Source organism: Phalacrocorax aristotelis, chromosome 4, assembly GCF_949628215.1.
Source record: "Phalacrocorax aristotelis chromosome 4, bGulAri2.1, whole genome shotgun sequence".
Taxonomy (NCBI): domain Eukaryota; kingdom Metazoa; phylum Chordata; class Aves; order Suliformes; family Phalacrocoracidae; genus Phalacrocorax; species Phalacrocorax aristotelis.
In genome coordinates this window covers 26,140,005-26,159,653 of record NC_134279.1, presented here as the reverse complement: position 1 = coordinate 26,159,653, position 19,649 = coordinate 26,140,005, and the positions used below count along the sequence as shown (strand labels likewise).

General features: G+C 38.8%; 1 protein-coding gene across 1 annotated transcript in view; it reads right to left on the bottom strand.

The window, feature by feature from the left end:
* The window catches only part of COL25A1 (collagen type XXV alpha 1 chain), a 323,987-nt gene that overhangs the window by 29,230 nt on the left and 275,108 nt on the right, over window positions 1-19,649 (bottom strand). Inside the window, exons 18-20 of the mRNA XM_075090678.1 lie at window positions 16,226-16,270; window positions 3,478-3,540; window positions 2,723-2,791 (exon numbers count right to left, since the gene is read on the bottom strand). Of these exons, the coding sequence (XP_074946779.1) occupies window positions 2,723-2,791; window positions 3,478-3,540; window positions 16,226-16,270 (177 nt within the window). The remainder of the gene's footprint in view (window positions 1-2,722; window positions 2,792-3,477; window positions 3,541-16,225; window positions 16,271-19,649) is intronic.

The following is a 19,649-nucleotide window of genomic DNA, read 5'->3' as shown; positions in this document are numbered from 1 at the left end:
ATGGGTTAGCAATTAAGTAATTATATAACTTGCCCATTCATAATGGCACTATTATCAAAAGATTTATAGAGAAAGCTAGAGAAATTAAATCACTCTGGTCTGAAAACACTCAACAAATTCTTCAAAGGTGTGCTTCGAAGTGTATAAACTTTTCCTTCTGCGATCGTGACTCCATTAAGTTTCTGAACTTGTCTTCTCTGAGTCCTTGCCTCCTCTACAAACACAACATTACAGTCAGCATTAGAGTTCCTCTGCTTCCTTACTGCAACAGACATAAGGCCTTTACCATCCTGCACGCAGCTTTTTCTTCCTGGCTATTAGTAATATGTTTCAAGCAATGGAGGGAATTTCAAACATGTACGCATTCATAACCCAACATCCAGTAACTACGATTAATTTCATTTCACAGTCACTTTCACAGCAAGCTCTTACATTTTTATATTACTCAAAATTATTTTGGGTAAGGACTGTAACTTTTGTTCCTGTTGAAATCTATAAAACTTTGGTACAAGTAAGGGAAGAATGATTAATTCACCAGTTACAATACAAAACACAGAAAACAGAAAACTTTCATGGGCCTAACGAAGAAATATGCAGAGCAGGCTGGTGGCAGGACATAATCAAAGTTGTGCCATCTGCCTTCCCTTTCAGTATTGCCTTGGCAGCAGCTAGTGAACATGTCACTGAAATTGCTAAAAAATGAAGTTCCCAACTCCTAGGTTGACTTCTGTGGGCCAGATTTTCAAGACAGGTATGCAGGTAAAATGAAAATCACATATCCTTTTTTGATAAAGAGGGAATTAAAGGGGATATCTTTATCTTTTTGGTGCATTTGGGAGGTGCCCAGCTACTGTAAGCAAATAAGAGGCTGATTTACTTTTCTGCTCTCACTTCGATGCTTTAATCCCCTCATTAGCTCCCTCACCTTCCAACGTTTCTTTCTGGTGAGAGTGAATGAGGTTAAGTGGCACTTACTTAATCATATTCCTAGAGCACTGTGAATGGGCGACTCTTTAAGGACCTTACAAGAACTGCAAACAGTATCCTACCAGCCTACGTTGTCTCATCATCTTTATTCTGACAGTAGACTCAATAACCACCTAAACAAATATATTTTCTTTTTGCTTTGACTCCATAATATAGCATGAAGGAGACCAGTGAACACATTATTTGCACAGAGGATGAAGTAACAGAAAAACGTGTATTTTATCTCTCTCTATGTGTTTATGAACGAACTGTATCTATATAGAGATGCATGGATAGATTGACAGACAGATGTAACCAAAGTAGTTTTTTAAAGACAGTAAAACAGTAATGTAACCTGCAAGTCTTGCCTTGGTAGGACTTCTAGCTAGCATATCTCAGTCTGCAGTACATGGAATACAGCCGATTCGTAACTCGCCAAAGTGCAGGTCCACAAAATTATTGCAAAAACCAATTAAATCTCCACAGGCGTAGTCAGGTGTTGGTTCCTGGCATGTGGGAGGACTAACCCCCATCAGTTAGACAGAGAGAAACCAAGTTGCATGGTAAAAACCAGAGCAGAGAGGAATAGATGTTATAACAGAAAAAGGACTAGAATCACAGTGTTTAAAACACACTCTAGTAGCTAAAGCTGAAAGTCAGAAGGTTTCACCTGCAACGAACACTGCACACTGTTACAGATTCTTTTAAAGAGATAAGTGAAGTTTCTGTGAAATGTTGCAAATAATTTATCCTAAAAATATTGTGTTAACTACTGCACTAAAGATAGTTTCTTTACTACTAACCTTTGACCCTTTTGGGCCTCTAGATCCAGGTTCACCTGTTTTGCCCTGTTTGAAGGAAGATAGACAGGAGAAAAATGACGGAGAAATAGGAGTGCGGAGAAAAAGAAATTAGTAATGGTTAACTACAGTATGGAACAGCAGAAACAGTTCATTTTATATGACCAAGATAATGTATCTAAAAAGGCACTGAATTTAATAGCACCCAGCGTAATATATTCTTTAACATCAGCATGCAAAGGCCACACTTTCCATTCTTCCAAAGGGAAAATAGTATTGGCATTAGTGAAGAGGAGACATCATTAACACTGGTTTGCAGGAATAACCTGTGTCATTCTGTAGCTCCTGAAAAATTATAGCTAAGAGATAGAGAATATAGTAAAAAATCTTAAAATAAGGAGATAAAAATAAAGTGTTACCACAACTTCTTTTCCCAATGGTTCAGGTGAACTAACTGGCCAAGGAGCATAGAATCTACCTTATAGTTTCAAGATATATTAGGAAATGAAAACTTGATGGTATTGACACACTGGAAAATATTAAGACAATGCTAAAATATAGTTAGAATGACCTCTTTCTTACAGAGTTAGAAAACAGCATGCAAAATGGATTTTCTCTGCATTCAATAGCTACGCTGGCCAAAGAGTTCAGACTTCGATGCTGAAAGTTAGGGACCTGGAGGTCAGGACTTTAGCTGGAATGAATTAGGCCAACTCCATGACAGTGTATGTAGGCAGTGTCTTTACTTTGTAGACCAAAGAAGAGTCCGCTCAGACTGCAGTTCCACAGCTGTGAACACAAAACTGCCATCATCTTCGGGATTAAACTGGAGTATTTGGCAGAATTTTCATTTAAAAGCTCGCTCACCAAGTTTTTATTCTATTTTTTTCAGCGGGAAAAGATGTGTTCATAGGTATAAAACTAAGAAAACATTTACAATGTAAAATCAGACTGACCTTTGGTCCAGGAACTCCAGGTTCACCTCGCTCACCCTTCCCAACAGGGCCTGCCTCTCCTCTGTCACCCTATTGCAACAGATACACATATATCACAAAATACTGGGCAGTCTTCAGCACACCATCAACTCAATATGACCAAAGAAACCAAACCATCAGAAGAAAACATTTTCAACAGTCTTCTGGAAGGCAAAGGAAGAAGGCTTCAAAATGGAAATGGGATTTGTAAGGTATTTTTTTTCCCTATTCTGAAAGGACTGGAATAAAATTCCCAAACTGTGAGGCTGTTTATAGGATTCATAATATTCTAACTTTGCCGTACAGTGGCTAAAAAAATCCTATAGGAAGCAACAAAAAAATACAGGTTTAGTGGAACTGTATTTTCAGAGTCTGGTGTGTAGTATCAAAGTTCTAATACTTGCACACAATTTCAAGCTTTTTTTCTTAAAAAAAAAAATTATGAAAATATAGTTTCTTCAGTCACGCATATTCTATCTCTTGAACAAATAACTTTTAGGATGCTAACACGGACAAAGGCAATGGATGAACTCAAGTTATGAATGAATACAACATCTGCTTTCACATTGTTTGAGGGCATCAGTACAAAGACACATACTATAGCACTGGTCCACGACCTATGACTTTCCACGTTTTCCTCCATTAGTACTGACTCAGTCTCTGCTATGTGCTGAGGAAGTTGAATTTGACATTGGCTCTGAGGGCTTCACACCAGTGTGTTGGCCAGTTATCCTTACCTTTGTTCCTGGTAGTCCTGGCAACCCAGGTTCTCCTTGTGGACCAATGAAACCTGGTTCACCCTTTAAAAATACCATATGAGAGGAATGTTAGATTATTTATTTAGCAGTATGTACTTTGAGTAACACAAGTTTCTTTTGGACAGTGTTTTCCCTGTATTGCTTACAGCCCTCCAGCTGTGATACAACAGTTATATAGACATACTTTTCATCATGAGTAGCCTTCATCAGCATAAATCCTTGTAGCAAGCCATCACACAGCACATGAAATGCAAATGAAGCAGAAGGTGTCAAACATAGTTTTTATGAGGTTAAGGACTGTTAATATGCAACCTGGACTGTAACACAATATACCAAACTAATATCAAAGCACGTCTGAAGGCAGGAGGGGAGTTCTGAGTGATTCCTAAGTTTAATTTCAGACATGTGTTACGAGGTAGTTTTCTATTGCGGCATGTGAATAGATGGGCAGACAGGGTAAGGGTGACAAAGCAATGACAAATGGAGGGGCCAGATGGTACTGTTTCAATGTGTTTTCAAGGGAGGTACTTAGCTGCATCATCCCCAAAAAGGAGATCAAAAGTGATCTCTTTTCAAGTCAGAGACTCCCAGCACCATGGCACTCTCCCTCCTCATTCTGACAGTAAAATACTTCAGTTCTCTGCACCCGGACAACTTCTCTGGCTGTGAACAGCTGGGAAAGAGCCACAGTTCTCCTCATTCTCTCTCTGTTCTGCCCCCTTCCTGCCCATTCATTTGTACAAACATAACAGACAAATAGCAGGAATCAAACTGAGTTGCAGCAGAAGCAGCATTAAGCAGAGGAGTAAGGACATATTTTATTACCTATCTCCATGCCTGAAGGGGGATAATGGAAGATTAATAAGCCACATGTTTTCCTTCACAAACTCTCCTGAACAAGGTTTCCTGCTATTTAATCTAGCATTTTTTCACATAAATTTGAACCAAGAAGATGTACCCACAAGCTATTGTAAATTTTAAAATCAGTAGTACAACCCAATTAATAAAGATTTACTTATTAGCCTTTTAACAATATCCCTGCACTTAATAACTAAAAATTACCCATGAAATCCCTCTTTAAATAGTGAAAAGATGCATGTGTCATAATCCTGTATTGATATAATTATTGACAACATACAGAGACAGTGAATAAAAGCAGTTGGATAATATTTCTCTTCACCTCTTCACCTCCATAGAAATACTGGTACGTGCACAGGGCAAGCAAATTAGGAAGTATTCTTGCACCTTCATCTGCACTCTCATCATCAATCCATTATTAACAGGTTAAAGCAAAGAAGGTCTCTAGCAAACCTACAACCGGAGAAATATTTCCTGTGGCTATATCGAGGGCCATAGCAAGCTCCCAGTGATCTCACTTTAGATTATTAAAAAATAAAACTAAATAATGAGTTTTCTCACATGAAGTTCCAGCTGGCCATGGTTCAGCATAGGATAACAAAGGAATAAACTAAGACAACATGTCACAGAGAAGCATGTTTTTTGCTGTCATATGAAAATAACTTTAGAGTTTATATGTCTTTGTATCAGTGCACACCAGCAAAAGTAACATAAGGTTGTCATTGCAGATGGAAGCACTTTAATGTCACCAAATGGAAAACAACGCAGCTTCAGTCATTTACTTTAGAATGAGAGGGCACTCAATAACCCCAGATTGTTTTGATACTGACTTTACCAGGGCTAATTTCTTCACCAGCTAATTATGACTTCAGACAGAAGAAACACGCGTGACTACGTGATTCAAGTGACTACATGATTCAATATTTTCAGTGGTAAGGCTTAGAAGTGTCATTCAGAAGTTGATGCACATCTTTTGAGTCGAACTTTTGCACTTTGCTCAGGACTATACCAGTTGCATATCCCAAGAAAACTTCTGGTCAAAGTCCAAAAAGAAGTCCCACCTTCCCCCAAAATCTCTAAAGAGACAAGAAAAAGGTGCTTTGCAATAGCTAGTGGAATTGATAACGGAAGAAGCTGGCAGCTTAATTAGCATAAGTAGCATACAGATCTTATATGACACAGAGCTTTAAAACCTTATGAAATGTGGAGTGGAAGAAGTGGTGTGTCAGCAGAGACTAGGTACTGACCGGCTGAGTAGCAGCTCTGCTGCGAAAGATGTGGTTACGGTGGATGCCAAGCTGAATGCGATCCAACTGTGTATTCTTATCACACAAGAAACAAACTGCAGTAGATAAGACCTGGCTTCATTAAGAAAAACATGCAACTTTCCCTCTATCTAGTGCTAGTGAGGCTAAGTAGATTAAAAGACAGAACTGATTTGTCATCTGAACTAAGCTTCTAAGTAAAAGGACAACATGTTTGGATCATTTGAAACTAAGCCTGTGTCCCCTCTAATATTTAAAATCTCTTGAGTGTAACCACAGCATAAGGCATTAACTAAAATGCTCATTGGGTATACTTCTGCACCATTCAAAGTCAGTGTAGGTAACAACGCAATCAGGTTTGTCTCTGGCATTTCTGTCTCAGTTACTCGGAAGAGAAACATGTACATGAGAAGCAATGCCTGTTTCTTGTACCTACTGTATCCTGCAATTATATTCTGCAAATATTGCTGGCTTCCTGCTTTATGTTATCCTTTATGCCACTCAGATAGCAAAAAGAGAAGTGAGAATCTATCAAAATTAGCACTGGCAATGACGCATGAAATGTAAAGAAAACAGTTCCTTGCAGTAAGGCATGCTGATGTCCCTGTTATGCAAAGGCAAGGGAGAGACCATTCTGATATGCCAGAGCCATAGAGGAATGCAGTTAGGAAATGAAGGACTAAGGGTTTTAGGCTTTGTTTTAAATATATGACCTCTATGATTTAGCTGGCATGTAGCTGCAGGACAGCGAGAGTAAAGGCTTGCTTGGGACTGCACTTAGATTTGACAACATTGTAGCTCTGGGATTCACTGAAGCATTGCCTCATCTTAAGTCTCACTTAAATGAGCTCAGAATTTGTCCCAAACTACCGTGAAATGCTGAGAGGAATGCAAGGAATCGGAGTAACCAAGATTTATAATACTGTTCTAAACATCTCACTGGAAATTCTTAGAATAAAAACAAAGTTTTGTCTAGTAAGAATCTACAAAAAGCTTCCTTGCCTGCTAAAGCAGGGGCAAGGAAACACAAAATCTGGAAAGAGGAGTTAAACAGGCAGGTTTTGAAAAAAGAATAAGGAACGCCCCCATTTGAAACTTCATTTGGCATCTGTATAGAAAGCCCTCAGCAAGTGACGACTGTGCATTTTAGTTTAACCCTTTGGCACAATCGTTATTTGATGAATGAAATGAAATATGATGTGAAAAATTATAATGAAATTGCTGCTTAGAAACCACCACATTGCACAGGAAGTCAGCAAGATGAATTCCAGCATTCAGACTTCATCTAACGTTAGGGCTTGAAGCAATTTGTATCATATGACATAGGCAACTTCTTATTAAAACAAAATAATCAACAAGCTTGTGAGTTGCTTCCAGTACAGAGGAGTGATTTTTTATATTTTTAAGAATAATTTTTAATGTCTTGATAAGTTAATATTTTAAAAGACTAAGAGACTGCCTCTCTCTGTGTTCATTTTCACCCTCAAATGTTTGTCAGCTGCAGAAATACTAGTGGGTCAGACAGCAAATGATATACTACTATTCACAAACCTTGATAACGTTCATTTTCACCTCTTATCATAAAGTATCTGAAACAGAAAAGGGCCCTATAAAGGCATGCTGTACACGTAGCATAATGTGAGCTCCATCAGAATTTAATAGTAAAAAAGCCACCTTGTCATTTACTTCAGAGGATAGTCAATTTTTTATGAGGGTTTTTATCTAGACATATTTGTAACTGGTTTCCATGATGATCAAAGCTTCTACGGGCTGAGGCAGAGGCTAGCTTTGATATCACAGGTTAATCCTAAGACACACTGTTCACTGTTGCTGTTTTCTTTTAACTTTTATAGGACCTGTAATTGTCTAAAACTTGGAATTTCGCTCAAAAAAAGTGCAACATTTGTAACACTAATTACTGTTTTAAACACCACTAATTTGGCAAATGTTTATTAACAATGTAGTTCTAATACTGTATTCAGAATTAGCCTTCATTGCACAGCTGAGACACACAGCAACACAACTATTTGAAACATGGTTCTCACGGACAGGCCTAGTCCACTTCCAGTGCCTGAAATACACAACTCTATGCTGATACAAGCAATGAGTAGAGAACAGCAGTTCCTGGACACACTGTTTTCCCACAGAAGGCTCTTCCTTCTATAATTATTCTTCTAATGAATATAACACACATTTTTCCCACCGAGATCAATGTTTGCCTTAAAAGGAAATGGGTGCTGCAGAAAAGCTCCCAAACTATCAACTTTTCTATAACAATGAAATAAATTTGCTTCCGTTTCTGAAATTGCAGAAGCTATCTTACTTTGGTGAATAAAAATATTTGATAAATATTACTGATAAAATATTTTATTGTTGCTAAAGCCATAAAATGCACAAGCCAGTTATTCCCTTTACAGATATAACCTGTGCAAGAGCTCTTAAGTTTTTTCAAAAAATTCTCATGGCCACCTTACAACTTTCCTTCTACATGACATTACTGTATTATTTTGTCTATGTTATAGAAATGAGACTAGACTAACCTTTAGACCATGAATTTGCAAGGAACAATGTCATTTCAATCCTTATCCTTACCTAGTGCTATGCACTAGAACTAGCTAGAGAAGTTTAAATGTCAAACTCTCATCTTTATTACATAGTTCATTGGTCCTGAAATGTTTTGTTCAGTGTCTGCCCCAGTGCTGGGACCACAGCAGTTCCGTGCCTCCAGGGCTGACTGCCAGGTCTGCCACGGAGGCAGGACACACGCACCTTTCCCTGGTGTTCGCTTGCAAGACCAGACATGCCAAGGCCAGGACTCCCATGTTGCGCATCTCTGGATGGCAAACCACATGAAAGCACCTAGAATTTCTGTGGAGGATTCTAGTAATGTCGGTCCACGCCACAGTTTCCATACATGGCAAACCTAGCTATGTGGGCTGGAGGAGAACCCTGACATGCTCTGACACACAACTTGGGGGCAGGCTCGGAGCTCCCAGACTCCTGCCCGCAAGTCTAGCAGTTCTCCAAACGCTGCCTGCATCTGGCATGGGGCAGCCTGCAAAAATCCTCAAAAGCCACAGTCCCTGGGAAAGCCCAAAATGTCCTTTCTGACAAGCACTGACATGGGAGGGTCCTCATTTTAATCACTTCAAGAGACCAAGGTGTGCTTGCCTTAAATGTTACCCTGACTCACTCATAGGCATATTTAAAACGAAAGCAGTATGATCCCTTTCCTTGCCTAACACTACTGAAAGAATCCTGCAAAGGTGAAGATGTGTCGAACAAGACCCATGAAAAACTCCAAACCCCAGATGCAAGGCAATTTGGAGAACAGCCACGAAGTTATAATAAATTGGATTTGGTTCAATTTGGTGCCTGTGCTGATTTTCCAGAAATTGCCATCCACTGCCCTCGGCCTTTGTTTCCAAGATTGTCACCTAACCAAAATACTGCAACTTTTCCACTCTGGAGAAGAGTGAGGACCAAATTCTCAGGAGTCTAGAACAGAGCAGTTTGGGGCATTTGGTGATGCTCTACTTGCTCATGCCCTGCCTGCATCTGCAGCACTCGGTTCCAGTGAAGCAAAGACTCAGAAACTCACCCAGCCATAGACTGTACAAGTCAGAGAGAACAGCACCTTATACTTTCTCACTGTGAAGGGCATTAAAAGGACTTTCTATATAGCCCAATGTCCATGGGAATTTTGCTCTTGGGAGGACTACAGTATTCAGTTTGCAAGAAGGAAATGAGCAAGGTAAAAGGAAATCCGATAAAAAAACTAACCCCATTTTATAAGGTCTTTGTTGAGGCTTTTCATACCAGTTCAGAATTGGCTCCAGAAATGACCAGTTTAAACAGACTGTCTGCCTCACTCATCACATTTGAAACAATATCTTTACTCCCTAATCAGTCTCTAAACTTAGAAAAAAAATTTCTGGTTTAGAATTTCCAAATGCATGTTTAGCCTTTATGATTCTTTCAGAGTTAAAGTAGTAAAATGTACTTACGACCTGGCTTAAACCCTGCAGCTTCACAACTAGCCCTACTTTGTATGACATTTATTGCTTTTTAGTGAGCCTAATTTTCTCATCACTTTTAAGTTCTGCCGTATGCTGCTTTGGAAGGGTGCTAACAACCAGTAATAATCCTGATTACTTCTGCATGCATTAGTCATATCAAGAACTTCTTACTTCAGGGCTAATTATAATTCAAGTCAGCACGGTACCTACTTTTGAGGATTAGAATAAAAACAACTTGTAACGGCACATCATTTTTAATTCTTTGCAATGACTGGACTGCTAAATTATTAAGAGTCTGGCCCCAAATTGTTTCCTTTAGAAAACAGTTAGATGACAAATCTAAGGAATTTCTGTTGCCAGTCTGAAAGGTAAAGAACTTTATTGCGTGCACTCATTTCAGATCACTTAAAACTGAGGCACAGAAATACTTTCAGATTACTGATGTCAAGTGTTCTTTGTGGATGACAAAAAAAATTACTTGGTTTCTGAATTCAACAGAATATTGGACTCTCAGATTATTCAATTGTGCTCAAAATTTGGATTTTTATTGAATTTTTTTAGTAAAGAAAAATTATACTATGCTATAAAACAGATGCTGTGAAATAGGGCCTTATAAGCTCAGTCTTCCAACTAGTAATAGCTTTAGGGGAAACAACATCCTGTGTTTCAGTTACTTATGTTTTAGCCTTTTTCAGGAAAGAAAATGAGACCTTTCATGATCTGGAGGATATAGTTTCTGACAGATTAATAAGAACTGCATATAACTTGAAGAATGCCTCAGTAAACACTCCTGACACATACATACCATCCAATGTTAATGATGATATTTTCTGGCCTTGATCCTCAGAATTAAGTCTGGGAAATTACATGTCAACCCTATGCAAATGATTACTGCCATAGCATATGGAAACCAGACAGCTAGGAATGAATGAAGAACGGTAGATATGTAACTACATACACACAGATATGTGTTTGTATATACACTTCCACACTGGAAACTGAATACTGAAAATTAGTTGCAGTTGTGAAATTTTTTCTATTTTATTTTTTTTGCCTACCCATGCTACTCCTGAAAACTAGCTCTCCAAATGCAGGTACTGTCTTATGTTTTTTTAGATCAGTTGCCATTTTTCACCCAGGACATACATTGTTATAGTCTACTTTTCAGTATTTGACCTATACCACACCACACATTTTCCCCTACTCAGACAGATGACCTACTCTTAAGAACACTGTATGTGAGTGACAAAAGGTTGGAAATTAACTCACACTTGATTATTTCAAAATATATATCAACTAAGGCAAGCGCATATCAGGGAGAAACATAAGTTTCTATAAAGCAGGATTTGAAGTTGAATTGCCACGATTTTCAATGGCTGCCATTAACATGTTCTGCACATCTCTGTATCCAGGATTCAGAGATGTCTGTCCAAGGTCAGCTGGTCCCTTCCAGCTCCTTAGTTCAGGCTAGAAAGAGTTTTGAGTATGGTGAACTATTGGATAAAGATGAACTGAAGGCTGGGCAAGAATATCTGAGTCCTGGAAAAAAAAAAATGGAAAAAGAGAGAGATAGATTCTGTGGGTTTCCTAACAAGTCACTAACAAGGAAGAAAAAACAACAAGAAGAATGGAAATATGGAAAGGGAAAAATGCATTAGGAAAATGTGCTCAGCCTTCCTAAGAACTGCTGGGGGAAAAGGGGCGTTTGAAGAACTTTCCTATAGGTGGTGGGCGTCATTGACTCCAAAATGAAATGCTTGGAAGTACCATTTATTTCAAATTTCCTTTCATTTTGCTACCAGGTGACAAAAACAACATCTAAACACATGAGCTTCAACATCAAGCCACTCTCTTCTGAAAGAGTTTAAACAGGAGACTTCTATGCATCCAGTTTGAAAATTCTGCCTCTCATTTTCCTCTGAAAGTTTTCTTCTGTAACAGAACTCATTGGATGAAAGGAGTATCAACTCTTCTAGAGCTAAAAAAATAAGTTATGTGGAGCAGCAAGTTTATCAGTCTTTAATGGAATTAGGAAAGTTACAGGATAAGATCTTTGAGTGTGAACAGAAAAAAAGAAATTTAAGTAAAGAACAGATGAAAATTAGAACCGCTTTTGCTTTCATAAAAAGAAAAAGAAAAGAAAAAAAACCCAACCATGATTCAAACTCCCATAACCTTATCCAGGTTATTCTGAAACCTTGCTCAGGCACAGTCCCAGGGAAGACAGTCCAAAGTAATTGTATAAAAAGATACAACACGCTGCATACCAGCAAGTCTATTCAATCAGCCAGTTCCACTAGATTTGAAAACACAGAAAACTTTCCCTACCTCCCAAAAGCAGAAGGGCTAAGCAGCCTTTCTTTTCTCATGCCAAATCATTCAACGGCAGTGCTCTTGAACACAACAGAATAAAAACCTAGTTGCACTCACAAGCTTTGTTTCAGTATTTGTTTTAAAAACAGAGAGAGAAGTGCCAGAAATGCTAAAGAAAAGTCAGGTCCTGCATAAAGTGCTGCTACTAAGAAGAGGTTCGTGTTCTGTGAAGGCTTCCTGCTGCAGTGAAGAAGTCGAGGACTCTACTGCCCAAATGCCAGAAAACGCAACACAGTGGACTTGAGAGATGCCTGACATTACAATGAGTAAGAGTATGCCTGACTTCCATTACAGTGAGTGAGTGCTACTTTGTACATATCATCCCATGAAAGTTATGAGATAAAACAGATATATGAAGTTTGTGTTTCATAGAAAATATTCTGCGTCTGCTTGGCGTCAGTTGGGGGATATCAGAGCGATGAGTTAACATTCCGTGTTTAGGTGCCTTACTTCCCGAATGACACGGTGGAACACATTCAGGGACTCATTAAGTTTCCAGCCATTCCTAAAGAGCAACAGGTGCTTGAGAAACGTTTCTCCAGCATGTCACAGACAGCTTCATCACTGTCTTGGAAATAACTGACTGCGCTTGTGTTTCCTCCGTGGCACCAACTGACAATGAGGAGAGAACGAAAAAGAACAGGAAGAACTCCCAAAACATCTGCATGTGCATAGTTAATGGGTCTAGAAAAGTAAGTAAGAAAAGATGCTGCTGCATACTCTGAATTCAGATATGATACTTGCACGTCTGTCCAATGTTGCTGTTCATTCAGACTCCAGTATCACGTTCAACCAACCTCTAACAAGTTCCCAGGAACACTGATTAATTAATTGAAATGTCATAAGAAGCTGAAACTTTGCCAGTGATTGGTATTTATTAACCCTTTAAGTAGTTTGGATACATGTTTAAGCATACTAGACTGGGTGCCTTGGGAAGCTTCTTCAGCCACGAGAAGAAAGACGAGATGTAGCTGGAAAGATATGGCCCATTGCCTGGCATAGCATTTATGATTTCACAGGCTGGTTTAGCATTCGTAAAGAATGCTGTGTATGTGCATGGTTACCTAAAACATTTCATAATACAGCCTGCCACTGTGGAGATATTCATTCACAAGAAAGCAAATCTGTAGTTCAGCTAACAAATTTGAATTGCTTACACAACAGTCAAAGGGTAAGTATTTAAGACCAGGAGAACTACATCAAAGAATTTCTTATGCATAGAATATCCCTGTACTGTTATCTTCTCTTCTTTACATGGAAGTACTAGAAGATACTAAAGGAAATTATTTCAAAACTAGGCAACATGGAGCCTTCTCTTGCCTCTTTCTTCTCATCTGTCTCGAAGATGCTTGTATGTATCAGTCCATAGACATCCACCAATTCCAAAGCTGTTTAGAACATAAGAGTTCTGTAAGTGTGAGCCTCAGACAACTAGTTTGTTCATCTGAAATCACGTGTGTGATTGGAGTTACTGTATATCAAATGGATATGAACTTTTGCTATTTATTTATCTAATTTCCAGAAAATATATTGTCCCTATTCCTTGACTACTCGGCCAGTTGAACACAGGTTTAAGCTATATCCGTTCATCTACATGAATTAATGCACTTCAGATGCACTTGCCACCTAGGGCTAATCTTTCAAACCTGCTTGGGAAATGTGTTTTACCAATAACTCAGGGCAAAAGCAAAAAAAAAAAAAAAAAAAGGAGACAAAAATAGTTATATGTTAATTTCTAGAATATCATAGGAAGACACAAATTTGGAGAACATTCTGCAATTCCAATTATATAAGACTGAAGAAGGATCAGTAAGCGCAGTGAGAACTCTAAAGTTTTTAGTTGCAAGGGATCTCAACAGAAAATTTTGTATAAGACTTTTGAGTGTGTATGTGCATGCCTGTGTAATGTAACTGAAACTGAAGAGAACAATAATGCAGAAAACAAGAATAGCATCAAAATAACACCAGCGATACAAGAATATTTCGTTTTTCCTACTGGGAAAGAGATTAAATGGCCACTGTCTTGTATTGAACCTTGTCGTTTTCTTTTCCTCCATGCCCCTGCTAGCGCTTTGCTTGAGTTGCCAGTTGCCCATCTCACAAAGTTTGGAAATACCCTGCAAAATCCCTGCTGACAGCTACTGTGCTGGCACACAAATGCAAGAGAACTCTATAATCCATTTAGGTGTTAGGAAAAACTTCCCTTATGGCAACTTCTTACATGTTGTAACAAGTTCCTAGGTGTTGTAATGACATTATGCAATGTTTGTACTATGTCTGTTATCTTATGCCACCACTGCATATCACTATTAATGTAGAATAGCAAAGATATATCTTAGAGAGTTTTACAAAGTCCTGATGGGAACAGACCCCAGAAGCCTGAAAAAAATGTAACAAACAACAAGGAACAATCAGGGAAAAATTCAAAGTCATTGTTCCAAATAAGATTCTTTTCAATTTTGTGCGGTAACACCATGATAGCACCAACAGACTGCAAGCCCAGACAATCGTATTTCCTCCATGCTAAAGTTTCTCATCCAGTCACTGTTATTTCAAAGTAACTTTCAATCAACATCACTTCACTGGGAATTTGTTTCCTCATAAGATATCACTGAGGTTGTTCTTGGAAATGGATGACTTCACTAGAGTGATACATAAATCTTTGCTAAAACAGAGGATGAGAAAAGGGGCTAAACTAGTGCTTTTTCTTTTCTGATGACTGCCCATATTCCTAACTCCAGCCATTCCCTGGTTTCTGCTACCACTTCTCATGCCACAGACACAGTCCCTATAGACTCCTTAATTAAACAGCTTGCAAATGCCTTGAATCAAACAGCATCCATCTTGCAAGTCTGATGTGAACAATCTGCTTCGCTCTCTCCTGAGCACATTCTGCTAGCTTGCTCATCACCATCTAGGGTGCACCTAGCCACCGCAGTACAGAATTGCACTAGATGGAAATTCTTCACTGAACCACCACTAGTCTCCCTCTGACCTCCAGCTGAGCTACCTCTTTGCTCACTATTAAAGTGAACAGAATAGGGATTGCTGTCAAAGTTCCTTACAAAAATACAGTTCCATCACATGAAGGACTCTGCTTCTACATGTTCTTCACTGGTCAATACAGGGTTCATTCTCACAGAAAATGAACAACCTCCCTGGGAACGATATATTTTCAGGTATTACAACATAGAAACTTTAATATGCACATTCAGTTCTTCCCATAACTCTCTAGAAACACAGAAGGGACATTATGCTTGAATGCTGTGGCAATTCACAGGTCCCTTGAGCAAATCACTGCAAACGTTACATTCCACGAGATAAATCCTGAATCCTACCAAAATGGACAAGAGTTTGGCCTCTGGCTTATCCCCCTTGTTATGGGAGAAATGATATAAACTATCTCCTGAGGTATGCATAGGCTCATGCTGGAATGCAAAGAAAAGGTTTCAAATAGATTTTGTTCTTCGAAAGACTAGTCTTTGCCATGAAGGAGAAGCGACCACTCTAATCTGCACTCACTCAGGATATGTGAATACACTCAGTTCGTGCAGCGTTATACAGTTACAGCTCAAACTGTGGAAGTGTCTGCAGCTCCCAGTGCAACCACTTATGCTAGAACTAAACCAACCACATGTCTTTTGTATCAACTTACCTAAAGATCCCAGACAAACCGGAAGCTAGGGACTAAACCAGGTATTAGGTCAGGGGCTGTAGCTAATACTGAATAGAATCTTATTAAAACATTTTGACTTGTCAGTGGAAATCACTGCTGTGTAATGGAGCACAGAGTATTTTTGTTGACAGAACCAGTTCTCCACAGCCTGTGTATAATTCATGCAGCGCTCTGGCTGGAGGCTTGGTACATTCAGTAGATTATTGCTACTGGAAAGCACCCATCAAAGTGGAAACCAAGTAAAACTTTGATGACAAGCCTCTTCTATTAAATAGAAATATAAACAACTACTATATCAACATTTTTTAAAAATGAAATGTTCAACCACATTTTAATGTAAGATACACTGTTTGCCTGCTCCTAGACACTTAACAGATTTTCCATGTAAAAGCTTTCTTTGACAATCCCCAGTTCAATATCAGACACACAGAAGAAGATATAGCACAAACGCAGTACGTCCATTTTAGCCACATTCTTGCAGTCCCCCCCCCCTTTGTGGTGTCCTCACAGTACAACAGAGACTACAGTTTATTTACCTTTATCCCAGGGAGTCCAGGAAGCCCAGGAAGACCTGGTTCACCCTATACAGGAAAATTACATAATATTACAGACATTATTCAGTTATGGTCACTATCCAGTGAACAGCTCTGTATATTCTGCAGCAAGATAAAAGAGCATAGATGACTGCTAGTCAGTTCAAGCAGGATTGATATTTTGAAAATGAGTGACTTAAATGTACAATTAGTAAGAGTCATGTTAAGAACTTAAGTATCTTCTGGGAACCTTGGATGTGAAGATGACACCCAGGTAGAAAATCCTTGTCGGGAAAGCCAAAAATTAATTCACATTAGCCTTCACCAAAAGAGAAGAAAACAAGCAGCGCTGGTTCATTTTACACGCTGCCATTTCAGTTCCGTACTCACAGCAGATGTTTAATTCTGTTCCATTTTCAACTCTCAGCTAGATATTGTGCTGTGTAACTGTCTGATTTAGCTACAAAGCAATTCAGAAGAGCTTGGTTTAAATTCTGCAATTCAAGCAGGGCTGCCTAATTATAACTGGGCTGTCAGTCATTTTTATAGAGCTATCTGGAGCATCATTTCAGTGCTTGCTATTTATCTGTGAATACACATGGTGTCATGAAGGATAGTGGGAATGTAACCTATTGCTTTACCCAGAAATGCTTTGCTTATTTAAAATTGCAATAAAAAGACCTATAGTACTGCATTTGCAAGGGTAATTTTGCAACAGGAATTGAAAACTGAATATATTAATTTTGAAATTAAGTTTATATTAGTCTAAGACAAGAATGACAACATTCACACAAATGGTCGTTTTGAGATATCAACTAAATGGAAAGATGTTGTCTAGGGAAATAAAAATGATTAACAGGAAAAAAAGCAATAACGTGAAGAAAACATTATTTTAAAGGCTGGAGATTTTATTTTAATACGGAGATGGATTCTAACCAGCACTGTGGATCTGGACATTCCCTGAACTTTCTGGAAGCTCAGGTCTGAACTCTGAAGCCAACTTTTACCTTTTTAATGAGTTGAACTATATTCCAGATTTTATACACTCCTGAGCTTTACAGAAATCCAGATTTCAACTCTGTGGTTTGGGCCGATTCATACAGATTGTGCTATTAAAATATTTTTTGTGTGTGTATACCCACACACTTACATACATTCGTACACTCACATATACATGTGTATAGATACACAAACATAAACACATGTATACATAATATAGATGTTCTTCAGACTACAGTACCCAAATATACTTCTTTAAGGCAGTAGTATTCAATAGACTTGAAGTGTTAATAACAAAATTACTTTCTGCCACAAACTGAAAAACACAGTAGAGGGTCTGGAAATTGCTTTACCAAATGGAGTGATTTTTAAATGTTATAGAAGGATCTGATAACAACTTCTTTGTCCATTTCAGTTACTCCAAAATTTCAACCGTTCACATTGCCTGAAAGCACTGGAAAGATTCCAGTCTCAAAATATTAACTATAAAATGAGACAAAAGAGTAGAGGCTAGGATACCATTTTCAACAGACACTATTATTTCTTGGTACACTGTCTAACACTTTCTGAAACAGAAAATGGTTGTCACTCTTGCAAAAGAATAATCGTTTAAAAGGCCTCCATTGCACTCATTCCTGACAAAATGCCAGCTCCAAACCCCTACTCCTCTCTCTTTCGGTTTCTTACCTGAGTAGCCATACATACCAGACTGCTACCGTGACCTTTTCTCATCTAATTGTGGAACCACTACATTTCACTTCTAAGCACAGCATTTGAATAATTATAACTGATAATTTATTAGTATTGCTGCAGTAGGTCACTGTTTACTCTTGGTACAGAGCTAACCTCCATAGACCCACACATAACAAGCAGAAAGGATCCAGCAAAGCCAGTTCAGTAATCTAAAACAATTAAAATGACCCTCAAAGATATGTTAAACAATGTGAAACACAATGAAATCACTAATGCTTCATTAGAATTGCTATTGTAGATGAATGCATAATATTTTATTTTCTGGACCTTTCTTGATACAAAAGATCTGAGTATGACTTATGAGAAGAATTACTTTTTAAAGAAACCAAGACTGTGTACTAACTCCATCTCATAATGCTAAGGCTGGCAGGGCAGGCTGTTCTCTCACCTCCACAATACATGTGGCACACAGCAGCCTTGTCAGGCCATTGAAATACCATCACATTTCACTTCCTGTAAGTAATATTCAAGTTGCCAGCTCAATATTTATCTGTCCTTAGAAGATGGATAAGGAATAACTGGAAGAAGAGGAAGACGTAAATTATAAGGAAGGAGGGAAGGTACAGGAAGGAAACAGGAGTGGGACACAGTAGGGGGAACAGTATTAAGATGGTGTAGAGGGCAGAGACATGCTTCCAGTCGAAAAAAGGGTCCCCCACAACCTCTGGTGCGGTGAACAAGTCCCTGCTACGCAGGCTGCAGAACAGCAGACATGGGGCACCTGACTGGAGGAGGCACTCTGAACGAGCACATTACTGGAGCTGCTGGTTGGGGCTGGGGACATGAATGGAGCACGCTGGAAGCTTGTGAGGTGAAGTGGAAAGGACACATTAAGACCCCTCTGGTGTGAACAACAAGCTGAGACTATAGACAGTCTGAACTGAGCACCTCTCACTTATCTATGTTACTTAAATGAGATAAAACCTGAGTGCTTGGGGACTGAGATCCAGGAGCCCGCTGATATATCACTGCTAGTTTTGCCTCCGTGGCAGCCAGCTAATGAGAGTATGAATCTCAACAGGCTCTTAAGTGCATTTTCTAGTTTATTACCCAAGAAAAACATACACTGCAGAATGCACACACTGAATGATTCTGTGGATTAGAAAGCTTTAAACTACTTTGATTACCTTTCCTAATTAAAACTGCGTTTTCCTAAAGAACTGCATTTGCAACCATAATAGTCTTTGTTTAGTCTGTTATAATTGATAACAGTTATAATTTCTCAGATAAAAATACTTAACTTCTTATTTTATATATCTATGTGTTTTGGGGTTTTGCTTAGCCACCAAAAGACCTTGAGTATTAGAAAATGGTTGTACTGCCATTCACTGTATAGAATTTTAGCTCTTGGCTGTCTGTCTGGAATACCTGCTAGCTCAACTGGCAGCTGGACTCTGCTCCACTCTGGCAGCAGTGGGTAATTTTCAATGTCATAAGAGGCAAGAATGATGTCGAAGACTCCCGAGGGAAACCAAGTACTGCAAAGCAAAAATCTGGTTCCCTCATTGTCTCTTCTCCTTGCCCTTTCACCAGCTCTCCCAGCAGGACCTGCTTCCTACTCTCATGAAAGGCAGCCGAAGGCATAACGTTCATGGTTTGATGTACTACGGATTCAAAGAGGAAATTCCCCAGCTTCAGAGGGCCTCATGCAGCACAGACTCATTACAGCTCCTGC